The sequence below is a fragment of the Canis lupus genome, chromosome 7 (assembly GCF_011100685.1).
Source record: "Canis lupus familiaris isolate Mischka breed German Shepherd chromosome 7, alternate assembly UU_Cfam_GSD_1.0, whole genome shotgun sequence".
In the NCBI taxonomy this organism is placed as follows: Eukaryota; Metazoa; Chordata; class Mammalia; order Carnivora; family Canidae; genus Canis; species Canis lupus.
This window is the reverse complement of record NC_049228.1, coordinates 79457836-79481276: the sequence shown is the minus strand read 5'-3', so window position 1 is coordinate 79481276 and position 23441 is coordinate 79457836. Positions and strand designations below refer to the sequence as shown.

Genomic DNA, 23441 nt, shown 5'->3' with positions numbered 1-23441 from the left:
ATATACAGACGCTAACAGGCAAAAAAAAAATCAAAAAAGCAATCCTGAGAGATGAGATTACAGGTGACTATTTTTATTACTTTAAATTTTTTAAATGGGAAGGGCATGAAGAAAATAAGTGGGAGAAACATTTGCTCCAAACTGATTGTCTCTACTGGGAAATTTCCTGGGGAAAAAATATCATAAGTGATAGTCTGAGGATAATATCTAACCACATTTTGACCACAGTCTTCTTAATGCTGCTTCTCTCTCACATCACTGTGAACAATCAAAGTAACAGAGACTGCAACTAGGGAAAAACAATCTAACAAAGTCTCAGTGCTTGTGAACTGCAACAACAAACTAACAGAGACTGGATGGCTTATAAACAAAAGAAATCTATTCTCACAGTTCTGAAGGCTAGAAAGTCCAAGATTAAGGCTCCTGCAGATTCAGTGCCTGATGAGAGCTGGCTTTCTGGTTTACAGACAGATAGCATCTTTTTTCTGTTATCACATGGTAGAAGAGGGGCAAAGGACCTTTCTTGGGTATCTCCTACAAGGGCACTAATTCCATTCATGAGAGCTTTGCCCTCATGACCTAACCATCCCCTCAAATGTCATCACCTTGGAGGTTAGGTTTCAACATATGAATTTTGGAAGGACACAAACAGAAGAAGGTGGATGTCTCAGGTCAAGAAGGAGAGCAAATTCACCCTTCCTCCACCTTTGTGTTCTATTCATGCCCTCGACAGATTGGATGATCCCAGCACTGGTATGATCTTATTGACAAAGTCTACCAATTCAGATACTAATTGCTTCCAGAAACACACTCATGGACACACCCAGAAATAATGAAATAATTTTGACCTCTGGGCACCCCTCAGCTCAGTCAAGCTGTCACACAAAATTAACTATCACATTTGCCAATCAAAGATGTTAAGTTAAACTTTTGAAAATTGGCAGAGTGCACAAATTCACAGATTCAATCTCATTAAAAGCATTTAGTTATTAAAAGCATTTAAACACTATTTGAAAGATTTTACACCTAGAAATGTTCCTACATGAGACATAAACAGCATTCTAACACAGACACCTCTAATTTGTAATAACCATAAAAAGCAAATACACATTTCAGTAAAAACTCTTTACTCAATATAAAGTTTAGTGACATGGCACACACAGTATTTGCTATTCTTATTTACAAAATAGCTTATAAGTATGAGGCAAAAACCAAGATATCCATTCCCTATGTCAACATACCATTTAATATGAATAAAAATAGAAGACTTAGAGAAATAAAAAGAATGCCTAAAAGAAGAGTATCTAGCATCTTTCTATGTCAGCACAGACTAAAAAGCAGTTTATTATAGTCACTGAGATTTGATAATGATTGAGAATATATGATCTCTCTTATGAGAAATATCTCCTCTTATGAGGAGATGAGCAGGCATTTCTTATTTGTAAATCATTGTTATACAAAAATGGACTTCATCAATATACTAAAAAGATAGTGATATTCATACACACTTGTTGGAACAACTGTATAGCTTTCTCAAAGAAAAAAAAATACTTTAATTTATACCTCACACCTTACACTAAAAGAAATTCCAAATATATCAGAAGTTTAAGTCTTAAAGAAAAAAAAAATCCTATGAGACAAGATGAAAAATTGTCTTATAACATGACATAAAGGCCTTTCCAACCATTTGTTCCAAATACTGAATACTTACCTACTATATGCCAGGCCTCCTGGAGCTTATATTCTAGAGATGCAGAAAAATAAATATGCTGTATAATAATTTTAAAGGTTTTAAGTGCTATGAAGAAAACAATGCATAAAGGCTGGATAAGAAGTACCTAGTTAAGGTGTTAGGGTAAGGAGTAGTTAGGCTACACTGCTATGAAAGAAGCCCAAAATTATGTTTCAAACCAGACCAAGGCTCATTTCTCTGCCACCTAACTATAAGATAAAGCAGGATCTACTTAATAAGATCATGCAGGGCCATGCTGGAAAGGCAGCTCTGTCACCCTTTGCACATGTTTCCAAATTTGTTCCAGTTACTATTTCCCACCAGAGAGAAGGGAGGAAAATCACTTGAAGGCAAGTCATTTCTTTTTAAGTAATACAAAAGTTGTATACATCACTTCCTCTGGTACACCCATATCTAGATCTAGCTGGCAAGTAAATCTGAGAAACATCATCTCTACCTAAACAGTCTCTGCTTAGCTAAATTCTAATAAAGAGGAGGAAAATGAATTTGGGGGACCACTGACAATCTATCATAGGTGTGTTACAATTTTATTTTTTTTTTAAGATTTTACTTATTTGAGAGAGAGCACAGCACGGGGAAGGAGACGGAGAAGCACACTCCCCACTGAGCAGGAAGTCCTATGCGGGACTCAGTCCCAGGACCCAGGGATCATGACCTGAGCCCAAGGCAGACTTAACCTACTGAGCCAGGTGCCCCTGTGTTACAATTGTGTGTGTGTGTGTGTGTGTGTGTTACAATTTTAAATAAGAAGACTCAATACAAAGTTGACATTTGAGGGCAGCCCAGGTGGCTTAGTGGTTTAGCGCCGCCTTCAGCCCAGGGCGTGATCCTGGAGACCCAGGATCGAGTCCTATGTCGTGCTCTCTGCATGGAGCCTGCTTCTCCCTCTGCCTGTGTCTCTGCCGCCCAGCCCCCCTCTGTCTCTCATGAATAAATAAAATCTTTAAAAAAAAAAAAAATTGACATTTGAACAAAGACTTGAAAAAAGTAAGCGGGCAACTGAAGAGTCTGCCAGGGAGAGGGATCAGCACACGAAAGGCCCTGAGCTAGGAACATGCCTCACATATTTAAGGAACACCAAACAAGCCAGTGGGGCTAGAATGAAAAGTGCAGAGGCAAGTAGTGAGAGAAAAGGCCAAAAAAGATAAACAATGAGTCTAAAAGTCCATCCAGAAGGCCTAAAAAGCTGTAAATGACAGGTAAGTACAAATTCTTAAAAATAGTGTTTAAAAATTCTTATGGCAAAACAAAAGCATATTCTAAGCAAATAAGTAAAAAGGCAAATTTAGGAAAAATATATGCTTTAAATTCACGTCACAAAGGGCTCATCTAATACAAAATGGGTCCTAGAAACAGATACAATAGAAGCTCCAATATGAAAATGAGGAAAGGATATGAGCAAAAACATGTTAACAACTCTAATGTCCAACAAGAGGGGAATGATTACATATAATTTGATACTGATCTATCACAGATCATAATGTAGTTTTTGGCTTTTTTAGAAGAATGAGAAAGGATGTACAAAATCAGATAGAACTCGTACACAAGGCTCATAGAAATGTAAAATGATGAAGCTGCCGAGGAAAAGATGGGCAGTTACTTGGAAAGTTAAACACACAATTATCATATGACTAGCAATTTTACTCTTAAGATACAAGCCCAAGGGAACTGCAAACGTATGTCCACCCAAAATCTTGTACACGAATGCTCAGAGCAGCATTATTCATGACGGCTAAAAAGCAGAAACAACCCAAATGTTTATCAACTTTTGAGTGGATAAACAAAATGTGGTGTACACATAAGACGGGATACTTCTGTCATGAAAAGGAATGAAGTAGGGGACTTGCTAAAATGAGGTGAACCTTAAACTCATTACGCTAAGTGAAAGAAGTCAGACCTAAAAGACCACATAGCCTAAGATTCCATTCATATGAAATGCCCCAAAAGGATAAACCCAGAGAGACAGAAAACAGATTAGCAGTTACTACAGGCCGGCCGGGGAGAGTAAGAAATGAAGAGTGGCTGCTAATAGGTACAGGGCTTCCCCACAGGGTGAAGAAGTTCTGGCATTCGACTGGAATGACAATTTCACAACTTTTGTGAATATACTAAAAACCACTTGATGATACACTTTGAAAGGGTAAATTTTGGGATATTTGAATATCCTCATAACAAAAATGAGAATGGTCTTTAAATGCTTGTGTACAGAGGCTGCCAGGATAGACTGCCGATGGAGAAAAGAAGAAAGTTCTAGACAGTGTCTATGGTCTCCCACCTTTTGTGTGAATGAAGAGATAAATAAGAATCTGTGTTCATAACTGCATCTACATTGCATGAACATTTTCAGGAAGGATATATCAGAGACTAAGAAGAGTGGTTATTTATGGAAGCAAATGGGACAGCTTGGAGAGATGAGGGACCATAGTAGGCAAGAGACTATTCATGTACTTTTTTTTTATGTGTTTGGATATTTTTTTTTATTTTTTTATTTATGATAGTCACAGAGAGAGAGAGAGAGAAGCAGAGACACAGGCAGAGGGAGAAGCAGGCTCCATGCACCGGGAGCCGGACGTGGGATTTGATCCCGGGTCTCCAGGATCGTGCCCTGGGCCAAAGGCAGGCGCCAAACCGCTGCGCCACCCAGGGATCCCTATGTGTTTGGATATTTAAACAATACGCTCTAAAATTAAATTAATCAAGAGCTAAAAATATAAGATTGTCATCAATGTTAAAATTAAACTTTTCTTGATTCAAATCTGATGATCTACTGAAATAAAAGCAAACAAAATTAAATCATGTTGTGGTGTGCCATAGAAGTCACTGATCCAAAATTAGGGGACCTAGAATCTGCTACTCAACTCTCCATTAAACTCATCCTGTTAATCTCAACAAATAACTCCTCTGAGTCTCAGTTTTCCTACTTTCAAATAAGTACATTGGGAAAGATGATCTCTAATGACCTTTCTTGCTGTAACTTTCTATAATGCTCAAAAAAAAGAAATTCAAGGCAATGTTAGGTTTCTGTGAAAACAAAATTTTAAATGTATTAATTGGCCTATCCCTATCCTAAGTTCCAAATTATCTGGGAAAAGAGCCAGACAGACAGGCCAATACTTGAAAGAAACCAAAATGCTACCATGCTGAGTGTGGTGGTTTTTGAAAGATGAAAAATGTTTCAAGCCAACAGATCTTTCTTGTTTTAATGTCCTTGTATGATCTTCAGAAGATTTTCATCACACAATCGCCAAAACAAAGTCAGCTTTAAAAAGCCAAAGTGTTGCTTTGGCTGCCATATTATCCCAAGAACTTTCCACCATCTGGGCTGGAAATGTCCTAAAACAAACTACTGTTGGAGCAAGTTATTAATTTCATGTGAAGAAAAAAAAAAAAAAGACCGGCGTCTTGACCTTGCACTGCTCTGCTAGGGCAGAGTGGAACACTTGGATAAAGACAAAAGCCTTCATGAAATGGGTGTTAGTGTTGGCTAAGTACAAAGTCAACGAATATGGAGGAAAAAAAACATCCTCCTCTGACTTACTATTGGATAAGAAACTGGACAGTATGTAAATGGAACATAAGTTTAACAAAAACAACTGACAAGTTCAAAGGATTAAGAACAAAATTTAGAAATATCAGTGTCAACCACTGCAGAGAGTGAAAGTAAAATACAAGGAAAGACTAAAAAGTGGTAGAGTGTATTTACAGATACTGTCAATGGTGGCGGTGGCTAGTTTTCAAAGGTAACAAAATCAAAGACATGGGAATACTTCTCATTTATTAAAGTCTTATTAACAGAACAGAAAGTATCTGGAGGTTAGAAGTCAAAAAATCTAGATTCTGGTCTCAGAACTTTCGCTCATTGCCTTCATCAGCTACCTTATCTGTCAACTTCATCATACGTAAAAATCAAGGGGGTGGATCAAGTAAACTCAAATATCCACTCCATGCTCTCATGGTTTCTCAAAGAACTAGTGCTCCATATCTAACAATGCATCAAACACATGAATAAAATATAGCCATATATCTTCCTGAAATAAAGTTCAACAAACAAAATAAGTTTTAAAAAATATTCTTGGGACACCTGGGTGGCTCAGTGGTTGAGCCTTTGGCCCAGGTCATGATCCTGGAGTCCTGGGATCTAGTCCCCCATATCGGGCTCCCTGCATGGATCCTGCTTCTCCCTCTGCCTGTGTCTCTGCCTCTGTGTGTGTGTCTCTCGTGAATAAATAAAATCTTTTTTAATTAAAAATTAAAATAAATAAATTCTTAAAAATAAAAAATTAGGATGGGCTGATAAGATGGATACATAATATTCAAAAAGAGATGGATATAATAATAAAACAGATTTACCAAAATGGTTATATGAGTATCCATTGTGCAATCATGCTAGCTTAAAATGTTGCATTCATAAAACAAGAAACAATCAGAGAAAAAGAGCTCTCAGGAATTAAGAATGTTTATTAAACCTTCATCAAAAGTTAGAAATGGCTTTTGAATATATGAAGAGATGTTCAATCTCATTTGTAATGAGAAAATACACATAAGAATCACACTATGATTTCCATTTAACTCACAAAAAATATTATACAATGCTGGCAAGGCTCTGTTAAAGGATTTTGGTGAGACTATAACTGGTATAATGTCTTTAGGGTTGGTGGAAATGCAAACTGGTGTAGCCACTCTGGAAAACAGTATGTGGGGGGTTCCTAAAAAGTTAAAAATAGAACTTAGCAATTCCACTACTAAGTATTTATCTAAAGGATACAAAAATAGTGATTTGAAGGAGCACATGCATCCCAATGTTTTAGCAGCAATGTTCACAATAGCCAAAATATGGAAAGAGCCCAGAAGTCCATAAACAGATGGATAAATAAAAAAATTTAAAAAAAAAAAAAAAAAGAGGGATCCCTGGGTGGCGCAGCGGTTTAGCGCCTGCCTTTGGCCCAGGGCGCGATCCTGCAGACCCGGGATCGAATTCCACGTCGGGCTCCCGGCGCATGGAGCCTGCTTCTCCCTCTGCCTGTGTCTCTGCCTCTCTCTCTCTCTGTGACTATCATAAATAAAAAATAAAAAATAAAAAACAGATGGATAAAAAAGATGTAGTACACACACACACAATGGAATATTACTCATCAAAAAGAATGAAATCTTGACATTTGCAATGATGTGGATGCTGAGTGAAATAAGTCACTCCGAGAAAGAGAAATATCATATGATTTCACTCATATATAGAATTTAAGAAACAAAACAGATGAACACAGGGAAAGGGATGGAAAAATAAAATAAGATAAAGACAGAGAGAGAGAAGCATACCGTAAGAGACTCTTAAATATGAGGAACAAACTGAGGACTGCTGGAGGGGAAGTGTGGAAGTAACTGGGTGATGGGCACTAAGGACGGTACTTGATGTAACAAGCACTGGATAAACATCAACTGATGAATCACTAAATTCTACCCCTGAAACTAATACGACACTATATGTGAACTAACCTGAATTTAAATAAAATTTTGAAAGAAAAATATAATAGTAATCTCTTAGGAGATAGGGTTTTGTTTTTTAATCAACTTTATATTTTCATTTTAAAAGGTACTCAATACCAATTCTTAAGACTTACATGATGGTTATTATCTAAATATGTATATGTAGTCTATCCCAACAATGGAATACTATTCAGTGCTACAAAGAAATGAGCTATAAAACCACAAACACAGAAGAACCTTAAATGTATACTGTTAACTAAACAAAGCCAATCTGAAAAGGCCACATGCTGTATGGTTCCAACTATATGACATTTTAGAAAAGGCAGAGCTGAGGAGGTAGTAGGAGGACAGATAGTAACTGGGGTGGGGGGGAGGGGAAAAACAGAGGAAAGAGGACTTTTAGGGCAATGAAACTACTTGTATGATACTTCAATGGTGGATACACATCATCACTCGTTTGTTAACACCTATACAATGTACAACACAACAAGAGTGAGCCCTAATGTAAAACATGACTATGGGCCATAATGATGTGTCAGTGTGGGTTCATCAACTATAACAAACGTACCACCCTGGGGCAGGGTGTTGAAGGGGGGTGAGGGTACTATACCAGTGTGCAAACAGGGTCACATGGGAATTGCCTGCACTTCCACTCAATTTTGCTGTGAACCTAAAACTGCTCTGAAATATAAACCTTACTAATTAAAAGAAAAAGAAATTTGTATTGTTTAGAAAAATATCCATAAAGGTAGGATAAGGGTAAAGATTTATATAAAGCTCCCAAACAGCTAAGAATCAAAAAAGACTGCTTCTGGGGAGGGAAGAGATAAAAAGGGTAAGACAAAGAGTATTTGTTCTCATCATAAGCCCTCTGTCTGATCTTTTTTCCAAAATCAAATACACAAATGTATTAACATTTAAAATAATTGCAGCATCAGTATCAAAGGCTAGTATTAACTATCCATATGTAATGTAATCTGGATTATATGTGAAAAGAAATTACTCATAATTTATATAACTGACAAAATATTAAAACGAAAAAATTAACTCTTTGCTGGTAGAATTAAAGTTTGCAACGACTAGTGTACTTTTACCTCATGCAGACTTTGCTATCCATGTATTAATAACAGCAAAAGAAAGTAACAAATGTATTCTATACCAGTCGTGGTTTTATAAAAGTAAAAATTCCTTGAAGGCAGAGAGTCTGTGTTTTCAGGGCCACCTAAGAATCCTGCAAACTGACCTCAGGAAAGTCTCTTCCCTTTTCTCCACTTCAGTGACATTATATATAAAATGATGGAGCTAGGATAAAGGAGAGCTGAATTCCAGTTCTAAAAATCCAATGATCATCTGGCTCTAAACAGCTCATAAACAGTTTGCAAGGAGATACGCAAACATAGGTAAAATGACAGCCAGGATTCAGGATTCTGCTTTTGCTGCTGCAATCTTGCACACCTAACGTCAGGCTAGTACCTGTCCTCCTAGGCAGCCAGATGCTACAGAAACTTCCTTCAGTTCCCAGATGATTCAGCCTTGTTCTTTTGAATTGCAGACATTCCACATCCTATGCCTGCTATACTTGTTAGTGATCTCCTTTTTACTGATAAGTTTAAAATAGGAAAATTAACTCAAAACAAATCTGTTCAGTATTTTTCTTGAGTACTTAATATGTGTAGGACAATACACTTTTATAATCGTAAACCATTTTACAATTTACAAAAGCATGTTCCAGTGCATTGCTTTGGTCCTCAACACAATGCTAAACCACACAGTAGACAGAATACCAGACAGGCTCATCCCAGGATGAGGTACTCCCTCTCGCTGCTGGCCACTCTACTGCATCACAGGACAAGATGTATGGCCTGGGTGTTCCTAACTGCTACAGGAGTTGGTCTCCAAACTCAAGCACTTGAATTTCCTCATCTAAAATACTCAACAGCTGAACTAGATGATTTCAAATGTCCTTTTCAAGTAATGGTTTCTGGTCTATTACCCCTAGTTTTAAAATGGGAAACCCGAGGTGTGAGTGACATTCCCAGTTAGTAGAAGAGCCAGGATCCAAGCTCTATCTTCTGGATTCAGAACCAGAGAGGGGCTTTTGTCCTTCTACAGATATGTTCTAATTTCTTAACGATAATCAGTTACTCAATTATGAACAATCAGAGCATGTAACATAAAATCAACATTACTTGTGCTTCTGGATATATTTTGGTCAGACTTCAATAAACATGGTAAAGGTTTATATATTTTAAAAATTTTAACCAAGAGCCCCCTCTTCACGACACCAGGAATCAATTTTTTTTTTTTTGTGAACACTTTACAATTATATTTAATCTTTATCAAAACTCTGTAAAAGTAATTCCTATTTATTACTCCCATTTTACAGCCAGGTATCATATTCAACAGTAAATATTATCTTCTGCCTCTCCTTCAGCTTCTGGAATTTTTTTTTATAATAAATTTATTTTTTATTGGTGTTCAATTTACCAACATACAGAATAACACCCAGGGCTCATCCCGTCAAGTGCCCCCCTCAGTGCCCGTCACCCATTCACCCCCACCCCCCGACCTCCTCCCCTTCCACCACCCCTAGTTCGTTTCCCAGAGTTAGGAGTCTTCATGTTCTGTCTCCCTTTCTGATATTTCCCACACACTTCTTCTCCCTTCCCTTATATTCCCTTTCACTATTATTTATATTTCCCAAATGAATGAGAACATACAATGTTTGTCCTTCTCCGATTGACTTACTTCACTTATAATAATACCCTCCAGTTCCATCCACGTCGAAGCACATGGTGGGTATTTGTCATTTCTAATGGCTGAGGAATATTCCATTGTGTACATATACCACATCTTCTTTATCCATTCATCTTTCGATGGACACCGAGGCTCCTTCCACAGTGTGGCTATTGTGGACATTGCTGCTAGAAACATCGGGGTGCAGGTGTCCCAGCGTTTCATTGCATCTGAGTCTTTGGGGTAAATCCCCAACAATGCAATTGCTGGGTCGTAGGGCAGATCTATTTTGAACTCTTTGAGGAACCTCCACACAGTTTTCCAGAGTGGCTGCACCAGTTCACATTCCCACCAACAGTGTAAGAGGGTTCCCATTTCTCCGCATCCTCTCCAACATTTGTGGTTTCCTGCCTTGTTAATTTTCCCCATTCTCACTGGTGTGAGGTGGTATCTCATTGTGGTTTTGATTTGTATTTCCCTGATGGCAAGTGATGCGGAGCATTTTCTCATGTGCATGTTGGCCATGTCTATGTCTCCCTCTGTGAGATTTCTGTTCATGTCTTTTGCCCATTTCATGATTGGATTGATTGTTTTTTTGGTGTTGAGTTTAATAAGTTCTTTATAGATCTTGGAAACTAGCCCTTTATCTGATACTTCATTTGCAAATATCTTCTCCCATTCTGTAGGTTGTCTTTTAGTTTTGTTGACTGTATCCTTTGCTGTGCAAAAGCTTCTTATCTTGATGAAGTCCCAATAGTTCATTTTTGCTTTTGTTTCTTTTGCCTTCGTGGATGTATCTTGCAAGAAGTTACTGTGGCTGAGTTCAAAAGGGTGTTGCCTGTGTTCTCCTCTAGATTTTGACGGAATCTTGTCTCACATTTAGATCTTTCATCCATTTTGAGTTTATCTTTGTGTCTGGTGCAAGAGAGTGGTCTAGTTTCATTCTTCTGCATGTGGATGTCCAATTTTCCCAGCACCATTTATTGAAGAGACTGTCTCTTTTCCAGTGGATAGTCTTTCCTCCTTTGTCGAATATTAGTTGACCATAAAGTTCAGGGTCCACTTCTGGGTTCTCTATTCTGTTCCATTGATCTATGTGTCTGTTTTTGTGCCAGTACCACACTGTCTTGATGACACAGCTTTGTAGTACAACCTGAAATCTGGCATTGTGATGCCCCCAGCTATGGTTTTCTTTTTTAAAATCCCCCTGGCTATACGGGATCTTTTCTGATTCCACACAAATCTTAAAATAATTTGTTCTAACTCTCTGAAGAAAGTCCATGGTATTTTGATAGGGAATTCATTGAAAATGTAAGTTGCCCTGGGTAACATTGACATTTTCACAATATTAATTCTGCCAATCCATGAGCATGGAATATTTTTCCATCTCTTTGTGTCTTCCTCAATTTCTTTCAGAAGTGTTCTATAGTTTTTAGGGTATAGATCCTTTACCTCATTGGTTAGGTTTATTCCTAGGTATCTTATGCTTTTGGGTGCAATTATGAATGGGATTGACTCCTTAATTTCTCTTTCTTCAGTCTCATTGTTAGTGTATAGAAATGCCACTGATTTCTGGGCACTGATTTTGTATCCTGCCACGCTACCAAATGGCTGTATGAGTTCTAGCAATCTTGGGGTGGAGGCTTTTGGGTTTTCTATGTAGAGTATCATGTCATCGGCGAAGACGGAGAGTTTAACTTCTTCTTTGCCAATATGAATGCCTTTAATGTCTTTTTGTTGTCTGATTGCTGAGGCTAGGACTTCCAGTACTATGTTGAATAGCAGTGGTGAGAGTGGACATCCCTGTCTTGTTCCTGATCTTAGGGGAAAGGCTCCCAGTGCTTCCCCATTGAGAATGATATTTGCTGTGGGCTTTTCATAGATGGCTTTTAAGATGTCGAGGAATGTTCCCTCTATCCCTACACTCTGAAGAGTTTTGATCAGGAATGGATGCTGTATTTTGTCAAATGCTTTCTCTCCATCTAATGAGAGGATCATATGGTTCTTGGTTTTCTCTTGCTGATATGATGAATCACATTGATTGTTTTATGAGTGTTGAACCAGCCTTGTGTCCCGGGAATAAATCCTGCCTGGTCATGGTGAATAATTTTCTTAATGTACTGTTGGATCCTATTGGCTAGTATCTTGTTGAGAATTTTTGCATCCATGTTCATCAGGGATATGGGTCTGTAATTCTCCTTTTTGGTGGGGTCTTTGTCTGGTTTTGGAATTAAGGTGATGCTGGCCTCATAGAACGAATTTGGAAGTACTCCATCTCTTTCTATCTTTCCAAACAGCTTTAGTAGAAGAGGTATGGTTTCTTCTTTAAACGTTTGATAGAATTCCCCTGGGAAGCCATCTGGCCCTGGACTCTTGTGTCTTGGGAGGTTTTTGATGACTGCTTCAATTTCCTTCCTGGTCATTGGCCTGTTCAGGTTTTCTATTTCTTCCTGTTCCAGTTCTGGTAGTTTGTGGCTTTCCAGAAATGCGTCCATTTCTTCTAGATTGCCTAATTTATTGGCGTATAGATGTTCATAATATGTTTTTAAAATTGTTTGTATTTCCTTGGTGTTGGTAGTGATCTCTCCTTTCTCATTCATGATTTTATTAATTTGAGTCTTCTCTTTCTTCTTTTTAATAAGGCTGGCTAATGGTTTATCTATCTTATTAATTCTTTCAAAGAACCAACTCCTGGTTTTGTTGATCTGTTCCACAGTTCTTCTGGTCTTGATTTTGTTGAGTTCTGCTCGAATCTTTATTAACTCTCTTCTTCTCCTGGGTGTAGGATCTATTTGCTGTTTTTTTCTCTAGCTCCTTTATGTATAAGGTTAGCTTTTGTATTTGAGTTCTTTCCAGTTTTTGAATGGATGCTTGTATTGCGATGTATTTCCCCCTTAGGACTGCTTTTGCTGCATCCCAAAGATTTTGAACAGTTGTATCTTCATTCTCATTAGTTTCCATGAATCTTTTTAATTCTTCCTTAATTTCCTGGTTGACCGTTTCATCTTTTCGCAGAATGGTCCTTAACCTCCACGTGTTTGAAGTCCTTCCAAACTTCTTGTTGTGATTTATTTCTAATTTCAAGGCATTATGGTCTGAGAATACGCAGGGGACGATCCCAATCTTTTGGTATCGGTTCAGACCCGATTTGTGACCCAGTATGTGGTCTATTCTGGAGAAAGCTCCATGTGCACTTGAGAAGAATGTGTATTCAGTTGAGTTTGGATGTAAAGTTCTGTAGATATCTGTGAAATCCATCTGGTCCAGTGTATCATTTAAAGCTCTCGTTTCTTTGGAGATGTTGTGCTTAGAAGATCTATCGAGTATAGAAAGAGCTAGATTGAAGTCACCAAGTATAAGTATACTATTATCTAAGTATTTCTTCACTTTGGTTAATAATTGATTTAAATATTTGGCAGCTCCCACATTCGGGGCATATATAGTGAGGATTGTTAAGTCCTCTTGTTGGACAGGTCCTTTAAGTATGATATAGTGTCCCTCTTCATCTCTCACTACAGTCTTCGGAGTAAATTTTAGTTTATCTGATATAAGGATGGCTACCCCTGCCTTCTTTTGAGAACCATTCGAATGGTAAATGGTTCTCCAACCTTTTATTTTCAGGTTGTAGGTGTCCTTCTGTCTAAAATGAGTCTCTTGTAGACAGCAAATAGATGGGTCCTGCTTTTTTATCCAGTCTGAAACCCTGCGCCTTTTGATGGGGTCATTAAGCCCGTTCACATTCAGAGTTACTATTGAGAGATATGAGTTTAGTGTCATCATGATATCTATTCAGTCCTTGTTTTTGTGGATTGTTCCACTGAACTTCTTCTTAAAGGGGAATTTTAAGAGTCCCCCTTAAAATTTCTTGCAGAGCTGGTTTGGAGGTCACATATTCTTTCAGTTCCTGCCTGTCTTGGAAGCTCTTTATCTCTCCTTCCATTTTGAATGAGAGCCTTGCTGGATAAAGTATTCTTGGTTGCATGTTCTTCTCATTTAGGACCCTGAATATATCCTGCCAGCCCTTTCTGGCCTGCCAGGTCTCTGTGGAGAGGTCTGCTGTTACCCTAATACTCCTCCCCATAAAAGTCAGGGATTTCTTATCTCTTGCTGCTTTAAGGATCTTCTTTATCTTTGGAATTTGCAAGCTTAACTATTAGATGTCGAGGTGTTGAACGGTTTTTACTGATTTTAGGGGGGGATCTATTTCCTGGATCTGAATGCCTGTTTCCCTTCCCAGATTAGGAAAGTTTTCAGCTAGGATTTGTTCAAATACATATTCTGGCCCTTTCGGCGCCCTCGGGAACCCCAATTAAAAGTAAGTTCTTCTTCCTCAGGCTGTCGTTTATTTCCCTTAACCTATCTTCATGGCCTTTTAATTGTCTCTTTTTTCCTCAGTTTCCCTGTTTGCCAACAACTTGTCTTCTATGTCACTCACTCGTTCTTCCACCTCCTTAACCCTCGTCGTTAGTACTTCTAGTTTGGATTGCATCTCATTCAATTGATTTTTAATTTCTGCCTGATTAGATCTAAATTCTGCAGTCATGAAGTCTCTCGAGTCCTTTATGCTTTTTTGTAGAGCCACCAGTAGCTGTATAATAGTGCTTCTGAATTGGCTTTCTGACATTGAATTGTAATCCAGATTTTGTAACTCTGTGGGAGAGAGGACTGTTTCTGATTCTTTCTTTTGAGGTGAGGTTTTCCTTCTAGTCATTTTGCTCAGTGCAGAGTAGCCAAAAACAAGTTGTATTGGGAAAAGGAGAAAAAAAGAGGAGAGAAAGAAGGAAAGAAAAGAGAAAAAGAAAAAAGAAAAAAGGAAGAAAAACAGAGAAGAAAAAGAGAAAGAAAGGAAAAAAAAGGGTCGGGGAAGCAAACCGAAATCAAAAAGCAAAAAACAAAACAAAACAAAACAAAACAAAAAACACAAAAAACCACAGGGGAGTATCTTCTGATTCTGTATACTTTAAGTCCCTTGACTTCCCCTGGAACTTGTCCGTCTAGCTGGTCTTCTGGGGGAGGGGCCTGTCGTGCTGATTTTCAGGTGTTAGCACTTGGGGGAGCTGCTCTGCCCCCTGCCTGGTGTAGGGCTCAGTGGGGTTGTTTACCCCGTGAGGCCGCAGGAGGAACAACCGCAGTGGCGGGGCCAGCTCTGCAGCCCTGGAGTCAGCTCCCGCAGTAGCTCCGGAGCTCTCCGTCTGCAGGGCCTGGAGGCTCCGGGGCGGGGCCGCTGATCTGCTCAGCTCGGGGCAGGAGCGTCCTCCTTGTCCTGGGCCCTCCCGGCCTCTGCCTGTCCCGGGGGAGGCCGGATCCTGGGCTGTGTCCCCGGCGCCCTGTGCTCCAGGGCCTGCGCTGTTGGATTCGCGCTCCCGCCCCACAGCCCCCTCCGTGGAGCCGCCCCCGAGCCCCTCCGAGCTGCTCCGGGTCCCGCCGAGCGCACCGCAGCCCTTAGGGAGCTCGGCCGTGGGGTGTGGGGCTCTCCCCGGGGCGCAGGTGTCTGCTAGTGTCCCCGGGAGCCCGAGGGCATCCCCGCCCTCCTGGGTCCTGCTCCAACTCCCTGCGAGCCCCTTTCCGCCCGGGAAGGTTGGTGCAGCTCCTGCTCCTCCGGGACGGGGCTGTCCTGTCCTGGGGACACTCGCCCCCGCCTCAGCCCGGCTCCTCACGGGTCCCCTACTCCTTGGAGGCCTTTTGTTTCTTTATTTCTTTTTCCCCCCGTCTTCCTACCTTGATAGAAGCATAAACTCTTCTCACTATAGCATTCCAGCTGTTCTCTCTTTAAATCTCTTTAAATCTCAGGCCAAATTCATAGATTTTCAGGGTGATTTGAAGGTTATCTAGGTAATTTGGTGGGGACAGGTGATTTGGGGACCCTACTCTTCCGCCATCTTGCCCCAGTTTCCAGGAATCAATTTTCAAACTAAAAAGCTACTGTGAACTTAACAGAGAATGATCTATCTATTCTCTATTAAGTCTTGGCATATGGAAACACTATTACCTTTAATTCACCTCAAATAGCACACTGATTCAACCAGAAACCTACAAGAGGGGATCCCTGGGTGGCGCAGCGGTTTGGCGCCTGCCTTTGGCCCAGGGCGCGATCCTGGAGACCCTGGATCGAATCCCACGTCGGGCTCCCGGTGCATGGAGCCTGCTTCTCCCTCTGCCTGTGTCTCTGCCTCTCTCTCTCTCTCTGTGACTATCATAAATTAAAAAAAAAAAAAAAGAAACCTACAAGAGATATTTCCATCACAGCACCTACGTAGGTGCTGACCTGCTTTGGCTGCCCACACTGCTGAAGCTGCGTGTAGAGGAGGGCTTAGGTCTCCAAACGCAGGGCTCCAGAAAGGCCCCTTCCCAAAAGTTCAGCCCTTCACTATCAACCTGGGTCCCTCCCATTCCCTCACTCTCCTCCATCAACTGCTCAGGGCTTTTCACATTCTTCAGCCACCTGCTCACGGTTAGCACCAAAAGTTTTCAACGTTCAAATTTTCTACAGTAAAAAAAAAAAAGAAAAAAAAAGAAAAAAAAATTCTACAGTATAACATCGAAGCCAATATCATTAGTTTATGGGTTGAATAAATATGCATTTCCTAGCATTTTATTACATTTCAGAAACCCTATGGACAAAGCATATCTCATAAATAAGATTCTTAATCGGTTCCATTCCTACCCAAATACTTCTAGAATGGATTTTTAGAGAAAAAAGTTCTAAAAATATTTCTTTTACAGCTTAATAGAGAACTCTAAACATAAACCGTTAGTCCTTCTAAAGTTTAAATCTCTGGGACGCCCGGGTGGCTCAGTGGTTGAGCATCTGCCTTCAGCTCAGGTCATGATCCCGGGGTCCTGGGATTAAGTCCCACATGGGGCGCCCTACATGCAGCCTGCTTCTCCCTCTGCCTGTGACTCTGCCTCTCTCCGTGTGTCTCATGAATAAATAAAATCTTTAAAAATAAATAGAATAAAATTCAAATCTCTGCCCCACCAAACAACACAATTTGTCCATCCCTTATCTCTAATCTCCCACAACCCCTCTACTCTAATCAAACCAATGCACTTGTGATTCTTCAGATACGTTATTTATACCCAAAAGTTCCAGACCTGGCTCCTCTCTGGCTCTTCAATGACCAAGCCACTGCTAATCACTCCTAGCTCCAAGCAACTGTAGCACCTAGCAACCGTTCCTCCTCCTGGGCTATCTTTCTATGTATCTGTTCATCTCTAAGCTCTTCAGAAGTCACACCTTTCTTTGTCCAGGACCTAGGATGTTAGAGACAATAGTATATTCCCAATATTCATTTTTGAAAATGAACCTAATGAAAGAGAATTTACTTTACTGTGAAGGGATAATGTGAGGACTGATGAGATATAAAGCTGACTGCCCCTAAACTATATGGTCCCAGACCCCTCAGCATTTATAACTACCAATTCCTTAAATATTGTCAGATGTTCATTCTCAGTGTTTGTTTCTACAGCCCCTTTCTACTTTGACTATATATAAGACACCTATATTTTATAATACAATATTTTATAATACAATATACGACTGCAAAGGGCTTTGAGCCACTACATTTGCAATGGAATGTGTCATATAGACCAGATGATGACAGACAAAATGCATTAAGTACACTGAACAAGTTGTGCCCCTATTCTCTTACTCACTCAACAGATATTTGTTGAGAGTCTACTATGTGCCAGGCTAGCCCGAATACTACGGATGACAGCAGTGAGCAAAACAAACACAGGCACAAGAACAGTCCTTGTTTTCATGGAGCTTGCCTTCTAATGTTATTTGAGAAACACAAGCAAGAGAAATAACAGATAATACGGAAAGCAGTGGTAAATGTAAAAACAAAGGTGTGAGAATGAGAGGGGTGTTATGTTAGGGTGGACCTTCTAAGAAGCAGACCTCCTCTGAGCAGAAGGAAGCATGAAAGTCAGGACATGAGCCATGCAGACATCTAAAGGGAGATATTCAAGGCAGAAGAAGAAGAGAGGGCAAAGGCCCTTGATACAGGAGTGGGTTGGTATGTTCCAAATTAGCAGGGACACCTGTGTCCTCTGTACTAGAGAGGTAGACAAAGTCACACTGCACAAATACACACATCCAGAAAAAGGCAGTGAAGGCAATCAATTAAGAATATCTCAGCCTTATCAATACATAACTTATTAAAAAAAAAAAGATAAGCATTCTGAGGCACCCAAGTGGCTCAGGTGGTTGGGCATCCAACTCTTGGTTTCATCTCAAATGGTGATCTCAGGGTTATGAGATGAAGCCCCATGTCAGGCTCAGTGCAGAGTCTGGTTGAGATTTTCTCTCCCTCTCCCATTCATATTCTCTCTCTCTCTCCCCTCCCCCCAAAAATAAAGAAAAACATTCTTATTAAACTATAACAACAACAAAAAAAACTATAACTAAAAAATCTGCAAATGAGGGCCAGGCTGAGAACTAAAGGATTGAGTTCACAGGTTGATAAGAAGAACACATAAATGGATCTCAGAGACTGTATGTTGGCCTGGGGCCAGTGGAATGGCTCACTCCGAGCAGACCTCACAAGGACTTGTCTGGAGCAGTGGCACCAGAGAAAGGGCTAGGATCTAAGGCTAACAGAAGCATCATCACATGAAGGTAAGAGTGACAGCTTTCATAAAAACACCACCAAAAACACATAAAAAGACAAGAAATCCAATTCAACCGTAACACTGTGAGAACTGATCCACTGTTGCAAATTCTAAGTGTTGCATTTTGAACTCTGGCACGCCAAATCATGTTCTTCATATTGCACTAGTAGTGTCTTGAGAAAAATACCTTCATCTTAAACTTTATTCCTTCCCATGCACTTCCTTGAGGCCAAGGTATATAACAAAGACAGGCTTTTACTTTTGGCAGACTTATTTCAGTTCTAGTGGGATCAGCCCAATATACACTGAAAAACATCGTCATGAGCCTGTGAATGACTTCATCTTTATTTCAAATATATAAATGCTGAGAGGTATGGAGTTAAGAAAGGATGTGTGGAAGATGTACGTTTTAATCAGACTTTGAAGTATCTCAGAATTATTATTTTATCAAAACACCCAACCTGTCTTAGAAGCAGTATCAACTAACTACTTAAAAGTCAAGCTCTATTACAAGTGAATTCCTACAACTTCTGGGAGTTTATCTAAACTACTGCAGTTCACCATTTTCTCTTAATAATAAAGTATCACTTAAAAACAGTTTATAGATCTCTAAATATCTATCTGTGCTCTTGGTAATCACTTGCTTTCAATATTAATAGAATGATTTCACAGTCTCGTAAGAAATGTTTAAGTGAGTTTTGACTACCCCTCAATGGCCACTAACACCAAACTCCTCTCGCTGCACACCTGCCGACGTTAAATATGACAAGTCTACAGTGAGACTGGTGATGGTGAGGTATGAGAGCATCCCTACTTTTCAAGTTAATATTCCCCCTTAAGTCAGAAGCTGACCCACAAACCTGCACTATGGTTATAGTAGATGAAACACTTAAGTAGTAGTTTGGTTTCACATGGAAACTGTTACCAAGACAAACCTTCTTGTAGGATGGAGTTCCAAGAACATTAAATCATAAGAAATTGTTTCAGCAGCTGGTTAAAGCTGAGTGTACATAATACAAGACATCTGGTTGTCTGTGCATTTTCAGTTCATTTAAAAAGTATAAACACATTAAAACACTGAAATGTTTGATATATTACAACACTGTCTGCTTGCTCCTCAAGAGTGTTTAAGTGACTGGTCTATTCATTGTATTCAAGCCTTATTTACCAGCTAACGAGATTCACTACTTCTATTCCCCTTAACTTCACCAAGACATTTTATTAACAAAGGAGGTGGAAAAAAAGCAATGTACTCACTAAGGCTATACACTAAATCGCTAGTATTTAGTAATAACATAAACATAATAGAGATGGAACTATTTTTAAAATTAAGAACACATGAAGTATTGCACATACAATGACAAGTAAATAGTAAACAATCTATGTGTTCCCCTTCCCACATTTGGCCACATGTAACAGAAACCTGACCACGGTGGCTTAACCAAAATAAGTGTTTATTTTTTTCACTTAAGAAGAAATCCAAAGATACGCCATCTTGGGCTGGGTAATGGTTCCCCGGTATCATTAATAGTCCCTGCTCCTGGGACACTATTCCCTGCATGTGGCACTCATTATCATAGTTTCAAGATGGCCCCAGCACTGCCTCCACATCCCAGGAAGGAAGAGAAGGCAACAAGCAAAAAAACCGAAGGTACAAGCTCTGCAACCTCATGACTTCTGCTTACATTGCATTGGCGCAAACCATGTCGTGGGGCCACATCTAGTTCCTGAGGTGCCTGAAAACTAAGCTGGGCACACACTGGTCCCCAGACAACACTGGAGATGTTGGAGCACCTGAGTGCCTCAGCTGGTTTAAGCGTCTGCCTTCAGCTCAGGTCATGATCAAAGGGTCCTGGGATCGAGCCACATGTTGGGGGGTTGGGGGGGAGGTGTCCCCTGCTCAGTGCTTCTCCTTCTCAGAGGGAGTTTCTAAATCTAGACTATAGTCCCAGGTGCTACAGCTATGCACAGCAGAGGCCAGGAGCCTGTTTTCTCATGAATACCTGGTCCTTCCTTTTTGGGCCACAGGCAAATAGCACGCATGCAGTGATATCCTTGTGTTAACTGAGGTTCTGTAAGGATCAATCTTAAGCTTTTCTTCTTGATTCAAAAAAGAATTCCTTTAGAGGTGCCTCACTAGCTTGGTCAGTAGAGCATGTGACTCTCGATCTCGGGATTATTAAATGTGACCCCCACGTTGGGTGTAGGTTACTTAAAAATACAATCTTTTAAAATAATAATAATAATAATAATAAGTCCTTTAAAATATACATTCTCACTGGAGTGATATCACCCCCAAGAGAGTGAAAATTGATTCTTCAGGGACGAAAACCTTCATAGATATTATAATGCTCTGTGTCCCTCCAAAGGGCCACAAAGTACACAAAGAGACATAGGTGTTATCTGAGGCATTCAAATTTGATTAGTGGGGAGAAGCAATTACAAACATGTCTAAAAAGGCTCCAGAGAGACAATTAAAAAAAAAAAGTTAAGAGTAACATCTTTAAAAGGAACATTTTATACCATATAGGAACTGCATTCAGCTGGAATGACAGAAATCCAGTTACAGGAAACAAACAGGATATGTTTTTCTCACATGAGAAGTCTGCCAAGGGGGCACTGGGGTGGCAAATGAAAGGGGGGTGAAAGTGGCGAGGCGGCACTCACTGGCAGTTAATGACTTTGATCCAGCAGCTCAATGATATCAAAGCAGAATTTTCCGTGGGTCTCTGGGCTCATGGTGCAAGAAAGACACACAACTGACACTATCTTGTCCACATTCCAGACAGCAGGAAAGAAGGCTGTCAAGAACAGAAAGATACACCTCCTTTCTTGAGAAGGTTTACCCACAAGTTTTACTGGAGGATGTTCCCCTACATCTCAGGTAACCACACCTAACTTGAAAAAAGGCTAGAAAGGGAAACCTCATCTCTCCAAAAGTGGTCAGAAATCAGGAAGGAATGGGACGCCTGGGTGGCTCAGTGGTTTAGCGGCTGCCTTTGGCCCAGGGCGTCAACCCAGAGTCCCAGGATCAAGCCCCATATCAGGCTCCCTGCATGGAGCCTGCTTCTCCCTCTGCCTGTATCTCTGCCTCTCTCTCTCTCTCTCTCTCTCTGAGTCTCTCATGAATAAATAAAATCTTTAAAAAAAAAAAAAAAAAAAAAAGGAAATCAGGAAAGAAGGAAGGAGAGAATCCTGGGTGGTTAATGAGTTGCCTCCACCACATATTAAAGGATTAGATTCTCTTGCACCCTGTTTACAGAGATCTGTAAGATACCACTATGGAGATTAATTCTGTGGCTATCATTTGTTCAATATTCCTAAAGAGTTTGATTAATATCCCCTTATAAAATTCTTGTTCTGATAACACATAGAGTATAAATATTATTAGGCCAAAGATACAGAATGACTCCATGGATGGACACAGAAATATACACATAAAAACACTACACCAGGAGCCACAAATCCTTCGATGTGATCAATTACCATACTCAATATACAAAGAAGATAAATCCTGGCTTGGCCAGAACTTACAGGAGCGGAATATCAGTGATTAACTGCATCAAACAACAGAGCAATTCTTCCAAAAGATCTTCAGAGTCAGAACCTGGTAAGACACATTAAGAATTTTTTAAGAAAATATGAAATAGAATAGAGCTTTTTAGAATTAGAAGCTCAGTCTTCATTCCTAATGAGAATAACAAGTTATTATTACACAAATTCAGACACTAAAGTTGACCTCAAATAAAATCCAAACCAAGGAATTTTGAACATTAGCTATTACATAACTTTTAATGTGTCAAAGTCTTTTATGGTTCTTGTAGGCCAGAAGTTTTCAAATCTCTTCTATACTGTGTTTTTTCAAATGAAATTTTATAATGAAGTGAAATATATAAAATAGACCCCCAAAAATCAAGTTGTTCTTGCTGCTTTATTTGAATCAATAGAACACCTGTACCTCTTTCCCTCAGCAAATACCCGATCAAATGCTGGGTCTCCCTGATGAGCCTCAAAGCACCTTTTCTGAACTTGTAGGGCCCTACAGATCACAGCCTGAAACCCACTAAGAGGGTTTCCACGTCTTTGCAAATAAAGAGCCAAAGGTAAAATGGCTTTTCCCAAATCACAGACTAAGTGGTAATGGCAGGATGAAAATTACCATGCTAGTGGAAATGCTCCCCTATCCCAAACTGCTCTAAGTGACTGTCTAATTTCCAAAGCCAACCAACAGCTTGTGTGACTAATGGCTCTAAACACTACTAACACCAATTCCTTCATAAAATTCACTCTCCCCTCAGGTTCTCCAAAACCTTGTCTCCAATCTACTCGTTCTGCTCATTCCCAGGATCTGCCTCCCCAGAATTGCTTTCAACTGTTGGTGCTTTCCCTAGAATTCCACCATTGCCTTTCTCCTCTTCCCACTCCCTATGTCCTTCATCAATCACTACTGGTGATTCCTACAGCGACAGTTTTCCTCTTGGCCTTTCCACTGAACTCCTTATCTTTCTATCCAATTGCCTACTAGCCATCTCCATGTAGATGCATCACTAGCACCACAAACTCCACGTGTTCAAAACAGAACCCATCTTTGCCACTTATTGCTTCTTTCTGCTTCCTTTACTGCATCAAGAATCCAGGGCCCAGGGGATCCATGGGTGGCTCAGCGATTTAGTGCCTGCCTGGAGTCCCAGGATCAAGGCCCACATCGGGATCCCTGCATGGAGCCTGCTTCTCCCTCTGCCTGTGTCTCTGCGCACCCCCCCTCTGTCTTTCATGAAAAAATAAATAAAATCTTTAAAAAAAAAAAAATCCAGGGTCCAAGCCCCAACTACTCTTTCCTATGCTTTTTTAACCA

The 23441-nt window shown here is 40.0% G+C and overlaps 1 protein-coding gene across 6 annotated transcripts in view; it reads right to left on the bottom strand.

Annotated features, from left to right (window-relative positions):
- The window catches only part of DYM (dymeclin), a 343179-nt gene that overhangs the window by 245187 nt on the left and 74551 nt on the right, over nt 1-23441 (bottom strand). For all 6 annotated transcript variants that reach the window (XM_038543986.1, XM_038543991.1, XM_038543989.1 and 3 more), the window contains one exon: nt 22121-22193. In XM_038543986.1, coding sequence (XP_038399914.1) covers nt 22121-22193 — 73 coding nt within the window. The remainder of the gene's footprint in view (nt 1-22120; nt 22194-23441) is intronic.